At 42.7% G+C, this 14381-nt stretch overlaps 1 protein-coding gene across 1 annotated transcript in view; it reads left to right on the forward strand.

The window, feature by feature from the left end:
* The first annotated feature begins 6146 nt into the window (after positions 1-6146).
* Positions 6147-14381, forward strand: part of DEPTOR (DEP domain containing MTOR interacting protein) — a 31527-nt gene continuing 23292 nt past the window's right edge. The window contains exons 1-2 of the mRNA XM_053466951.1: positions 6147-7047; positions 7834-7921. Of these exons, the coding sequence (XP_053322926.1) occupies positions 7836-7921 (86 nt within the window). The 5' untranslated portion in view covers positions 6147-7047; positions 7834-7835. The remainder of the gene's footprint in view (positions 7048-7833; positions 7922-14381) is intronic.

Consider the following 14381-nt stretch of genomic DNA (forward strand, 5'->3'; position numbering starts at 1 on the left):
ATCGTGGAGTTCTGCTTTTCGGACGCTGCATTGTCCCTAAATCACACTCTGTTTCAAGAAAACCCCCCTCTGACCACATGACCGATTATATGACACCATCCCCAAGAATCGGGTCCCATCTTTGATGTGCCAATAAGTTATGGTGGGGTAAAGGTGATGGAAACCCCTCCACTTAAGATAGGAATGGAATTCCTATAACTAAGGATCCTTATCTGTTAGGCCATGAATCACCACAGGGGTCCTTTGGGAAGATGACACCTCTAGCCAGAACAGATACAGAGGGCATTCACAAAGAAACACATTAAATCAACCTCAGATTAACTCGTTGAATGCTTAAACAAAGAAACTAACCACCTCTGCTGGGTTACCCTTCCATGCATCCACTACATTATATGAGTTAATCATGACACCTCCCCCTTTAAGATGGTGGACAGAGGAGGTCAGCACACGCTGATCTACTATGTCTGCCTAAATTCTAGTCTCCCCCTGACAAGACAAACTGTCAGCATTCCCATAGAAGCTGACTTGTCACACCGCCCAGTAAAACTATACTGCTGTAGCACCGGACTCCATCTGAGCAACTTGCTAAGCTTCCCATCTACTCTATCCGCCTGAAGAGAAGGGTTGTGATAGATTATAACAGTGAAGTCACAACCATACAAGCATGGCTGTAACTCCTGCAAACCACACACCATAGCTAAGCACTCTCTGCCAACCCTTGAATAAGCCTCTTCCTTTGGCGATAAGTTACTCAGATGTTTTAAGGCCTCATCCATTGGTTTCTCTGTCCTGCTTAGGATAGCTAAACGCTGCCCATTCCCAAGCAAGACAGCAAATGGGTGTCCATTGTCCTGGGCATCCGGTGTGGATCCCAGGTTCTTGGCTTCACCTACACTCACAGGGCGAGGGGTTTCTTGCTGACTGGTCAATGTAGCTGTCTTTTCATCAACCCATTCTATATTATCCTCTGTAGCTGTTGCCCCATCATCTTGCTGGTATGTCACTACAGCTACAGGGGAAATATTCTGCCCCTCACATTGCCCACTCAGTGAACACACAAAAGGGATAACATGGTGTGTATTTTCCTCCCCCTCCTCCTCCTCCTTATCTCCAGACTTTACAGCTTTAGGGGTCTTAAGCACAGTTGGGAAACTATCCCCTTCCTGCTTCTTAACCTCCAGCACTTTAGGAGTTACATTAAGCATTTCATCTGGAGCATGAAAGCAGGGGTTTGGCTGACACACAGAAACATCACAGTCCATATACCCCTTGTTTACCCTTTGAGAAAAGTCAGTAATATGAATATCCTCAGACATCCCAACATCATGCATACTTTCTCCTGTACCCAGATCTAAGTACTCAGGTGCTGTACACACGGTTGGGCCCACATCCCCAGTCCCCTTTAGTTTTCCAGGGATAATACCTTCAGGGCATACAACTTCTGAAGACACGTTGACAGAAGTATCCCCAGCATGCCCAAATCCCTTGGCTACATGATCACCCATAGTAACACTATGCTTTTCCGTATCAGGGGGCATTGAACCAGAAGAGCCACTACAGACTCCCTGTTCCTGAACCTCTGCCCCTCCAAAGGTCAAACCACACTTTTCCCCTAGAGCTTGCTCTCTAGGTGTGGTCCCTTGGTGCACATCCCCCTCCATCTCTTCAGGAGACAGGATCCTGGGTGCTGGTTCAGACAGGCATACCTCTACCTTCTGGGCTCCCTCCCAGCTACCCACTACTCCCAAAGTTTCAGACAGTACCTTAGGTTGGACAGGGCTCTCTACCAGCCCTCCAGGTTTGCAGGTTTCCTCAACTGGGGCATACTGGCAAACAAGTCGACCCAGATCCTTGCCCAGCAAAACATTAACAGGAATATCCTCGGATACCCCCACCTCCCGCAAACCCTTGCCCACACCCCAATCAAGGTACACACGTGCCACTGGCACTGCAGGGCGCACCCCGCCAATTCCATGGATGGACATGGTCTTCCCAGGGATATGATCCTCCAATTTTACCATCTCAGGCCGCACCAGAGTGCAAGCAGCCCCCGTATCCCTGAGTCCCATAGTCACACAGTCACCTACAGTCACTCTTTGTAGGTTCTCATCTTCATTCCCCTGAACCCTGGAAACAAACAAGACAGCTGGGTGTTCCTCAACTGCTACACACTGCAAATTGTCTCCTTGTGCCTCCTTTGGTCTAGCCACAAATAAAACAGGTGCAGCTCCCCCAGCTGTACCTCCATTTCCATTTGTCTGTGGAGATGGTCTCTTAGAAGGGCAGGTGGCACTCAAGTGCCCAATCTGGTTACACCGATAACACCGGCGGGTATCCCCCTGGCCCGATGTGGCCCCTGCTCTGTTGGCTAGAAAAACTGTTGGTGATAATCTCCCGGCTGGCTTAGGAGTTGGTGGCTGGTAGGCTGCTCTTTTCCAAGTAGATGGTCCTTGTGATGCTTGTACCCGCTTGGTTGTTGGAGTACGGTTGTTGGCATAATCGTTAGCAAGATCTGCCGCCTCTGCCGTGGTCTTAGGTTTTCTGTCCAGAATCCACTCTCGGGCCTCCGGACTTCGTGTGCTCAGGAACTGCTCCAAAATCATCAGATCCTCCAGGGCCTCATATGTAGTAACTTGTAGGCCTCCAGTCCATTGCCGGAAAATAGTCCGAAGCTGTCCCGCATATTCGGTGCAACTGTCCGATGTAGCTTGCTGCATCTCTCGAAACTTTTTTCTGTAGAATTCAGGGGTGAGGTTAAAACTTTTTAACAAGGCAGATTTTATGGCCTCATAGTCCTGATCAACTTCCATTGGTAAGGAAGCAAACACATCCAGTGCTTTCCCCTTCAGACGTGGGGTTAAATACTTTCCCCACTCTTCCTTGGGCAGCTGGTACTGCCGGCACACTTTCTCAAATCCTCTCAAAAACACATCCAAGTCAGTGTCCTTTTCCAGCATTGGAAAGTGTTCCAGGCGAGGTCGGTTAGCATATCCATCCCCGTTAACAATGCTTTGGGGAGACGGACTATATTGCTTTAACCGTAGAAGTTCCAGCTGATACCTCCGCTCAGCTTCTCGTTCAGCCCGCTCCGCAGCTCTCTCAGCAGCCTCCATCTCTCTCTCTTTCTCTCTTTCCGCAGCCTCCCTCTCTCTCTCCTTCTACTGCAGAATCAGGTTGAACTTTAGCTGAGGATCCACGCTCCCCAGATCCTTTAGTAACACTTGTAACTCAGAGTCCATTACACTCAAGGCGTTAACTTTATCAGGAAAACATCCTTGATCCACAGGCTCTTCCAAAATCACATTTGCTCCGATGGCCTGCTCTGCACAGAGTTTATCATGTTCCAGGAGATCCAAAATCAGCTGCTCTTTGCTTTTGCCAAAAATTTGTATATTCCTTTCTTGACAAACCAGCTCCAGAGATTCTTTTGGCTGTCGTCGATATGCCTCCATTATGCAGTATGGTAGAGAAAAACAAAAGGAAGAGGAACGAACTGTTTTGCACTGTATGTCTGTAATTAGGCACTGAGTAATGTCTTTGGGAAATTACACAAAACCCATGTAATTTCTTCTAGTACTAAAATCACCAAACCGGGCAATACAAATAGCACTAAAAAACTCTAGATATCCCACCTAGCTGCCGCCAAGTTTGTCACGGTCAGGACTACTTGCCAAGCCGTGACTGTGTGGAGGGCGTGGGCATGAAGGGGTTAATAGCACCAGGCCTCTGGATTTACTAACTACACCCCTTAACAAGGCATCAGTTATACCAAATTAACCCCCAAATCCTGCCTGTATCCCCCCAGGTAGTCTGCCACCACTCACGATTTTGATACCGGATTCGTGAGAAATCCGAATAAGAACCTTTATCTCTATATATATATCAACCCACCCCGGGCAAACAACATATATATATCCTGTAGAACGTAATAACAATATGGTAACGTGTTATCCTCTCTTAGGGTTCGTGGATATCGATACTAGAGCCCAAAGACAGACTTGGATTATGAATATTTTAATAACAAAAAGACAGAGATTACACAGTGCCAGAATTACAAAAAACAAGACATACAAAAGAAAAATAAAACAGGCAAACAGTTCTTAAAAACAATGGGACTTAAACACAGGACCCTCACTCACGAGTCTCTCCAATAAGCAGGCCTGTGGGAACTCCTTAAGTCCAGATGGTTCTTATGATGTTGTTCCGATCAGAGTATATCGTGGAGTTCTGCTTTTCGGACGCTGCATTGTCCCTAAATCACACTCTGTTTCAAGAAAACCCCCCTCTGACCACATGACCGATTATATGACACCATCCCCAAGAATCGGGTCCCATCTTTGATGTGCCAATAAGTTATGGTGGGGTAAAGGTGATGGAAACCCCTCCACTTAAGATAGGAATGGAATTCCTATAACTAAGGATCCTTATCTGTTAGGCCATGAATCACCACAGGGGTCCTTTGGGAAGATGACACCTCTAGCCAGAACAGATACAGAGGGCATTCACAAAGAAACACATTAAATCAACCTCAGATTAACTCGTTGAATGCTTAAACAAAGAAACTAACCACCTCTGCTGGGTTACCCTTCCATGCATCCACTACATTATATGAGTTAATCATGACAGTAACGAGCCAAACTTTGGTTTTTGTATTGGTTCCCAGTGCTGCTTTTTTTTTTCGAAGGTGATGAAAGCAGAAGTTTTTTAATGGAAGAAAATATTTTAGGTTGAACTCTCTAAGCTGTCACTTTTGGCTCAGATAATACAGCTTGATAAATTCTCGGAGAGCCGGACCTCTTAATAAACTCAGCAGGAGCAGAAACACTCGGTTATTAATCTTATTTTAGTGTCTGCCCAAAGGCGCAATTCACAATTCTTCATCCGCTACCTGCTATAAAAGTCGATTGCTGACGGTCAGTAAGTACGGGACATCCGGGAGATCTGGAAGTCACTTGGGGGGGGTGTATTTGGAAGGGGGACAGGATAACAACGGGAGCACTTAGGTATCATGTGTATTAACCCCTTTTTTCACTACTGGACCAAAACCGTTATTGAAATCACACAAATTATATATTTTCCAGGGCAAGTAGGGCTATTTTTTTAACCCCTTCACAACAAAGCCCGTACCCGTTGTCCTTAAGGGGTTAATATTCATATATATGTAACCCATTTTTTATTAATTCAATTTTAAATAGGGGTATTTAAAAAAATATATATATACAGTTATATAAATTATACACAGCTAGTATAAATGGGGAAAAAATACCAAAAATATATTTAACTTGCCCTGATTTGGAAACCATATATTCGTATACAATTTTCATTTAGGTTTTTCAAACTATAAACATAACTTTAGCTAACCCTTTAGGGTCAAGCAAAAAATATGTAAATGTGGGTCATGGGACCCAGGAAATCACTGATTGGTCTCTCTCTCTCTCTCTCTCTCTAGCTCCTGATCACATTGAGAAGGACCGAGGCAGAGGACGGGGACATCTTGCTGTAATGGCGCATGTGATTGGCTGCAGAAAGGTGCTTCGAGGTGTCAGTAGGGGGCATCGCTTTACCCGGACTCAATGCAGCTCGTCGGTATTTAAAAAAAGAAGTCATTATTGTGACTTTTTCATACCTTCATATCCAGCAAACATTCTGAGCTCCTAGAAAAAGTCATCAAAAACAGCAAAGATAGAATCGGGTCCTAAACAAAAGGGTAAGAGCCCCTATACGGGGGTCACTTGGGGGCTGTGTATGGTAATGCTAACAGAAGCTTTATATATGCAGGGCAAATACTGTGCAAAGTGGTAATAGTGAAGCAATTGGTAGAAACATTCCATTGGTTGCCATGGTAATTGCACCAAGCAACAGAATTTAATATTAGTTAAAGTTGACATAATGGTATTATTACGCAACACAGTGAAATATATAACTCGCTGTTTTGCTCATGGTGGGCATTTACTGGGGTCTGCGGTGGACAATTTAATGATGTTCTATGGACCCTCGCAAACCCTGCCGCGAACACCGGTGTCCTTGTACGGACGCGTCGCCTCTCCCTGTATGGAAACACGGTTTTGCTTTCCATGCATTGGACCTTCCCAGACACCGTAGCAGGGCTGTCAGCTGCCTCCCCTCCCTCCCCCCTGCTGCTGCCTGTCTCCAGAGCCAGCAGAGGGAGGAGGCGCTTTTGCCCCAATGTGGCTTTTCTTTTAAAGTCTCTTTCTTTTGCATAATGAGAATGTATTAAATGTTTACTCGGGGCTGACATGTTTTCGCCGGAGCTGCTGTGCGTTTGCAGTCAGAACCCGAGCTGATCGTTGCATCATTTTTCCGCCCCATGGCACGGGCAACGTGCTCCTTGGAAGACTTTGGTGACAGCCGCACGCAGAAAGCCAGCTAGCGTTACACAATAGATCACAGTAGGATCTCCTTCTCTTTTGTGCAGGAAACCTGCCCCAGGATCCACTCCGGAAAGAAGACCACCAACCATAACTTAACGTAATCTATTCATTCTTTGCAAAGGGACACGGATCGCCTTACGAGGATCCTGACAAGTTGCTGTTGGATCGTCAAGGGCTGCGAAAACAGAACTGTCAAAGTGGGAAAGTGACATCTGACTGACACCGACACTGGAATACTGCACGCTTTTGTGTATTTGAGGTTTTTGTTTGTTTTGTTGGGGTTTTTTTTGGTGGGGAGGAAAAAACCTGGCAGTGCGGGGATTGCACTTTTTTGAGACTTGGGCTTGTTTACATTTTAAGAACTTTCACATCTGTCTCGTTGGATCATTTCACGACCACAGGCTCAGTGTTTGTCAATGATATCAAAGTTCAGCCTGGTGCGGATGACGTCATAGCCCCAAGCTGCACACAGGACATTCAAACCATTTCTGTGTCTCCCCTCCGCTTGTCCTTGGTCGCTGTGCGTTCGCTTCGTCTCCGGGGCGCTTTAACTCTCTGATGTGAAGCAGATTATTGTAGGAGACCCTGGGAGGTGTTGATGGGCGATATTTTTTTTACAATCGGTAAGAAAAGAAGGGTCACAAAATCACTTCAGGTCAGTATTATTATTATTATTATTATGTTATTTATATAGCACCAACAATTCCCGCAGCGCTTCTTACAGTCCTTACATTCGAGGGAACTGACAATCCTAGAATAGACCGATTAAGACAAACCGATACATTAGATAGAGAGCCCTGGTTACAGTTGACATGTTGACTGCTTGTTGACGATCGGATGTTTTCCTTCTTCCTCTGGAATGACTTGTTGATGTGTAGAATCTCCGGTGGGATTGTATGATGATGTAATGCAGCAGGATTTCTACCCCAGATCCGACTTTGTGTTTTTTCTAGCTCTCCTTTCTCCTCCGCAAAGCGCTGCTGGGTTCTAATTTTGTGAGATTAATACAGAGACAAAAATAATATATTTAATAAATCACCCCCCAAAAATTGTGCGGTGAGCGTCTTGGGAGTTGCATTCCGCATCGTGCGGTTCAAATCTTATTGAAGCTGGCCAAACTATTTGATGGCTAAACACATGCATAACGATAAATGTTTTTATTTCATGATTCAGTTTAATTGATGGGATTCCAAATAGATCTACCAGCGAAAAACAATTTTGGAAGCTAAAATATTCATATGGCGGAAGTATCCTCATTAGAAATGTATTTTTATTTTAAATTAATTCATCTGTTTTTTTGTGTATTATATTATATAATAATTTATATTATGTTGCAAATAAGTGCCTTTAATACAAATATATGATATTGTTGCTTGTTGTTATTATTCAGCTGTGGAAGCTTTTCGAATGTAATCTTTGCTTTGTTCTCGTTTCATGCTAGGAATGGATACGCTTAATATCGCGGTGCTGAAGAAAGCCACGGAGCTGGAGCAGATGACAGAGGTTCTTATCATTGGAGAACAGCTAAGGTATCATACAGTAGCCGAGTGTCCCCTTTACATTAAACAGTCTTCACCTATGTAAATGCATTGATGGATTTATGAGAATCCTTCCCTTCCCCTCTGATTGGTTATAGGGGGTCTAAGAAAACACCCCCTCTAATGCAGGTGCAGAAAGGCTGCCATTGTCTTTTAGTTGGAGAGGTCACCATTCACTGATTGGCTGTTTAAAGGGACAGTCTGGTGGTCTCCGACACCCCCTCTAAATAAGAATCCATATTAAAGTACACTGGAGAAATAAAAAGAAAAAAAGAAAGCTCTTACCTGACACAGAAGCTGCAGTCCTGCTGCAGCAGCTGCCCTCCTTCTCCACTGTTCTGACATTTGTTGCCACTGATTGGCTACTTGAAGCGGCCAGTCAGTGGTTGGAAAGAATTCCCAATGAAATAAATGGGAGTGCTTGCCTCATGTGTGCACGGGGGTCTCAACAGACCCTCACACACAGTGTATGATGGCCATAGCGGAGAATGGATGGGGCATTTTACTGCAACTCATGAGCTGCAGCATCTGATAGTCAGGTATGTGTCCGTTATTTACCTTACAGGTAAACTAGTTACAAAATACTTTAATATGCATTCTTTGTTGGCGGGGCTGCACGGGACGCCAGACTGTCCCTTTAACTGCTGTTAGTGGAGAGGCGATCAGTTTAAATACGTCGGAGACTTCAACTTAAACTAAAATAAAACTTCTGAGTGAAGTAAAGGTGATCGGCAGATATTATCAATTTATCGGCCCGTTAAAGGTGCTGTTCCACCTACTTCACGGAATACAGCACAAAAGAAAAAAAATTTCCCCAAATACAAAGGCAGGAGCTGATACGTTGTTGCCGTAGAACCATAAAAAAATAAAATGACAGATCTGCCAAGGTTTATTTGATTAAAGGGAGGCTTTATGCGCATGAAAGCATATACCGTATTGTCACGATTATGGGCACTTTTTCCTTCCTAATTTAACTCTTTAATTCTTTAGCTCAGTTTACAGGCATCGCTTACAAATATTATCTCTTATATTATTATCTTATAGTAGACGGAAGGCAATGGATGTCCCCGACCAGAGACCTCTAAAGTTATGGTCATTTTATTAAGTTATTTATAGTGTACAGGGTGCACTGTAGTAAATGATATCTATACAATTGTGTAGCAGATGTATAGATGATAAATAACCCAAGTTGGACGTTTTAGTCAGGGTGTTTATCTCTTTTATCTATAGTCACATGGGCTGAGATAACAGAAGTAGAATAAATACAAATAGCTAATATGCAGCTGCCCGAAAACTGCAACGGAAGACAACATAATACTTGTGAAAACGTATTTTTCATTTGATATAAGTGATAAAAATATGGTAGGAGTTTCCCTTTGAATTATACACTACTGTTCAAAAGTTTGGGGTCACTTAGCTGTTTTCATGAAAAACAAGGATGTTTCCAACATAATTGCGAAAGCATTTTCTAACAATCAGAAACTTAAACTTGGATCAGCGAACACAATGTGCCATTGGAACGCAGGAGTGATGGGAGTGATAAAGGGCCATTGGAACACAGGAGTGATGGGAGTGATAAAGGGCCATTGGAACGCAGGAGTGATGGGAGTGATAAAGGGCCATTGGAACACAGGAGTGATGGGAGTGATAAAGGGCCATTGGAACGCAGGAGTGATGGGAGTGATAAAGGGCCATTGGAACACAGGAGTGATGGGAGTGATAAAGGGCCATTGGAACGCAGGAGTGATGGGAGTGATAAAGGGCCATTGGAACACAGGAGTGATGGGAGTGATAAAGGGCCATTGGAACACAGGAGTGATGGGAGTGATAAAGGGCCATTGGAACACAGGAGTGATGGGAGTGATAAAGGGCCATTGGAACACAGGAGTGATAAAGGGCCTTTGTATGCCTATGAAGAGATTCCATTAAAAATCTGCCGTTTCCAGCTACAATAGTCATTTACAACATTAACTCCATCCGAGCTGGATTTCTGATCCATTTCATGTTATTTTAATGGACAAAGTTTTACTTTTCTTTACAAAACACAGAAATATCTAAGTGACCCCAAACATTTTGAAACGTAGTGTGTGTATGTATGTATGTATGTAGGTGTGTGTGTGTGTGTGTGTGTATATAATCTTTCTTCTTGTAGGAGATAAATATGACTTAAGGCCATGCCGTTCACTAAAAAAGCTATTTATTACCACAATGTTGCTCAATAATCAACCTGTAGAAAGTGGTTTAGATATGAACAACAAAGTACAAACTAGTTTATGGCATCAGGCAGGTTGCCTGCTAAGGATTAACCATTTAAAGGGAAATACCCGTCAGTGCTGTGCGTCTTGATGCAGCGTATTAAGTGTAAGTTCTTAATTTTGCACAGAACAAAATCTATATAAATATTCCCAATTGGATACTTACTGCATCGATATACGTCGGCTGCGCATTAAGTGACCATCGCCAGTCCACCCCTCGTGAGTTTTGGTGAATTGGAATATTTCACCATCCTTAAGGTCCTCCTGTGAGAAGATCTGAGATGGACCTGTTGGATGCATCAGTAAGATGGCAATAATAATAACTATTATTATTATTTTTATTATTATAACAATTATTGACTTTGAAACGAGTGGGTTAAAATGTAAAAGCCACTTATCTACAAACTCACCGCTACAGTGAATAAACCCCAAGTGAGCGCAAAGGGATTAAAGGCTGAGATCCTCTTCAAACTGGCGCAGGTACTCGGCAAATATGTTCTGCGATCTAGATCATTAAAAAATATTTCACACCTTTTTAAATCTATCATTGGTCGTGCGAAGTTGAGAAATCCTATTCTGCGCTCGTTCCAATCTCCCATTCTCTCTAAGTTTAATATGTTTCAGAAAAATGTGATTCTGAATGTAGTTTCTGTACCAAGATTCTGTTTCAATGTAACAGAGACGAGGTTTGCTATTTTATCTCCCACAGCGCCTGCATTTTGTAAGTTTTTTTTCTTAATTTCATCTTTTTTATTATTGTTTTTCTTTTTTAGCTTGAAAGGTCACAAAAAAATCAGATTAATGTGTTTTGAGAGGTGTTTAATGAACAGAATACCGTAATGATTACACTGCAATTGAGTAAAATATCAAGATATACCAGTATGTTCGCTGTGAAGTTGTAATCACGGTAGTTACATGAGCATTAAAAACAAAAAAAAAAACATTTCAAAATATTATGGTAATTAGTCACTGATTTGAGTTAAACATTAATAAAGAAGTGATAAAAAAGCTGATGATGAGGTTATATACACAAGAGTGAATCGGGATTCGGGGGCGGCGCTTGGGAAGTAGAGTGTCACTGAAACTGGCAGCGTTATTGTGCATGCGCGGTATGCATTCTGTGGTGTCCCAGACATCTGAGAATGAAATCGTGATCACATTATCTGTAGTAATAATATTAGTAATAAAAAAATCCCCTCGCCAGCGGGACCTCCTACCCGCAAGGGGGTCTCCGGAGCCAGAAAGTTCTCAGGTATGGATACACTGGGTGCTGTAAATACATACCTGAAGTACATTGTTTCTGAATTTGGCTTATGTTTGTTCTTGCATTTAGGGTCATTATTTTGTTGAACTTTTTTTCCCCGTAAACCGGTTAGTTTAGTCATCGTGTTTGGTTAGCAAACACAGTCAGTGGGTATGTTAAAGGGGTAGTCCCACTGAAAAAAAAACATTCTCCTTGAGCATAAAATCCAGCGCTGTATACAATAACGTAGGTTAACATTGTCAGACGGTGACTTTCCCCGCTTAAACACCACACTGAGCTGATGCTTTACGGCAGTGCTAATGAAGTCCGTTCCTCCATAGACTTTCATTAGTCGGAGTGTCCTGCTGGGTGGTCAGCCACAGACCGTATGAAAAGGGGTCGAAATGTTTGTCTGGTAAAGATAAGAGAGCTAGAATACAAATAGAGCACAAAATGCAACTGCATAAATCTCGATTTATTAATAAACAGCCCCTGTTAAGATCCTCCTGTGGAACCGTTTAACACAGAATATTCCCGAGGGACACTTTTGTGTTAGTGGGCGTGGTTAGGGGGTGGGGCTAAGGAGCAGCTTGACTTATTCATAATGTTCCTCCACTGCTTTTATACCTACTCTCCTTTACCGCAGGGGGTAGCTAATTGGAACAGCCTTCCAGCAGACGTGGTAGGACCTAATGGATGGGATAGGCATAAAGCTATCCTGAATCTAAGCCGAGACTGAGGCCTGATTATGGTCTGACGTTTTTACAGCAGGGAAAATGGGGAGACTATGAATGCTGGCCGTTGTCAAGAAAGCAATGGAGAAAGCTGTAAAAGAACGGCCAGTGCAATCTTCATGCTGATTGGGCTATTACTTTGTTTGTTATGGTGATAAAACTTGGGCCGGTGCAATCTTCATGCTGATTGGACCATTACTTTGTTTGTTATGGTGATAAAACTTTGCGCCGAATCACTTTTACTCGTTTGGTCCCTCTGACACTTTACACGTTGTTGGAATTTCAGCACAGAGTTTCTGGAGTATCTTTTGCTTAATGGTTAGATTTATTTTCTTTATTGTTAAGTGTTTTTATACTTTTTTTTGCACTATTTAGAATAAATGGTGAGTGACGACCATACCCACTGTGCTAGTTAATGGTTCTCCCATTCCCTGAAATAATTCGCCGACTTGTTATTCATTAACCAACAAGGTGTATGGCTTGTCACTTGTGTTATTACGGTGTAAGAATGAACCGCGCACGTATGTTTAGCTACATTTCACACACTGTACGCGGGAAGCATTTATGATTTTAGGGTTAAAGGGCATTTGTATTACAACACATTGACTTTAAAGGTGCTGTTCCACTTAGACAAGGCGTTGTTGGCACTGTGTTAATCCAATAAACCTTAGCAGACCTGTCGTCTTATTCTTTCTCAAAAACAATGTATACAGTGGCCGTAAGCAATGTATAGGTATAAGAAATCCACTTTGTGAAAATCCCATGGAAGTCACTACCCTAAATTCTGATTGTCAGGATCTGCATGGTTATTCCTCCCCATTGAGTTACTTCTGCCCTTTTGATGGAAGCTGATTTGTTTTGGCAACCTAGAAGAAGGAAGATAAGCTAATGGAAGAAAAGTAATTTGTTATGCAAATACACGGGAAGTCATTAATCCAATTGCATTGATTTGCTAATAGTGTCACCCTTAAGGGTTATAATGGTGCTACTTAAAAGAATCAATATTTTTTTGGAGTGAAAGATATTCAAGTCAAGTCACCTGTATCCAAGCAGGGTATTCGTACTGGTGTGAAAAAAACATAAGCTCAGATATCCTTAAATCTGCCCATGCACCCTAAGACCCCGAGAGCCAAGGTCAGATCTGGCACGGTCACGCTCAATGCTGCCCACCGGTTTGGAGCCTTGGACAGGTACCTGCATTGCCACGAATTTCCATGAGAAGCTTCACCAAGTATTTATATGTCATAGCTCCTTATGATTTGGGGTGTTCAGAAGAAAAATAACAGATTTTCTTCTGTTTCTTTTCACATTACTGTGGCTTTTATGGCCGTAGAACGCTGCGATACCCTCATACCCGGCATATATTCCGAGCTCCTAGAAAAGAGCGATTTGGGTCCAAAACACCTGCCTAGGTTTAGTCTCGGCTTCTCCTCGAGCGGTTATATTTTCCAAATCCCACCTTTTGTAGTCAGGTGTAAATGTATATAAAGGTGTTAAAGGATGAATATATAACTTTGTATCAAAAACATAGAATGCATACCCTTAACTTCCTGGTCTCAAGATTCACATGGTTATTCCTCCCATTCAGGGTGGGGGTCCCATACAATTCCACCTAAATGGCAACTTTAAATTAGTTACCGTATTTTTGAATAACAAAACTGGATTTAGAAGAGAAAAAACAACCTGTTAACAACATTTGGGTTTTATGAAGGTGTTAGAAAAGGAAACATGATCAGATTTTGTTCTTTCCTTTGCCATTGCCATAAATCGCATTTCCTGTCCCCGATGATTAAGGTTGTTTACATGGCTCCTTTCTTTGGCAAACCGGAAACTACTAATGATGTCCTGTTTATATAGAGTGTTCGTACGACAGCCCAACAGAATCCAGCGGTGGGGCTTAAAGTCCACTAGAGAGAGAATTCAATGAATTCAATGAAAACATAGGATTTGGCAACAGATGAGGACCATGTGGCCCATCTAGCCTATGAGTTGTTTTTTTATTGAAATGTTGGTGTGTATCGCACACATGGACAGAAGGCACACTCGTGTCTTTATGGATGTGCACAAACATTCTAAGATGGAAGCGGATCACAGAAGGGCATCTGGAAGCATATATATCAAACCACCGTACTAGATTGCAATACCTAATGAAATGGCCACTGAATGTGCTTATATACATACATACATACATACATCATCTGTCACGCTGAAACGCATGT

This window comes from Spea bombifrons, chromosome 5 (genome assembly GCF_027358695.1).
Source record: "Spea bombifrons isolate aSpeBom1 chromosome 5, aSpeBom1.2.pri, whole genome shotgun sequence".
NCBI lineage: Eukaryota > Metazoa > Chordata > Amphibia > Anura > Pelobatidae > Spea > Spea bombifrons.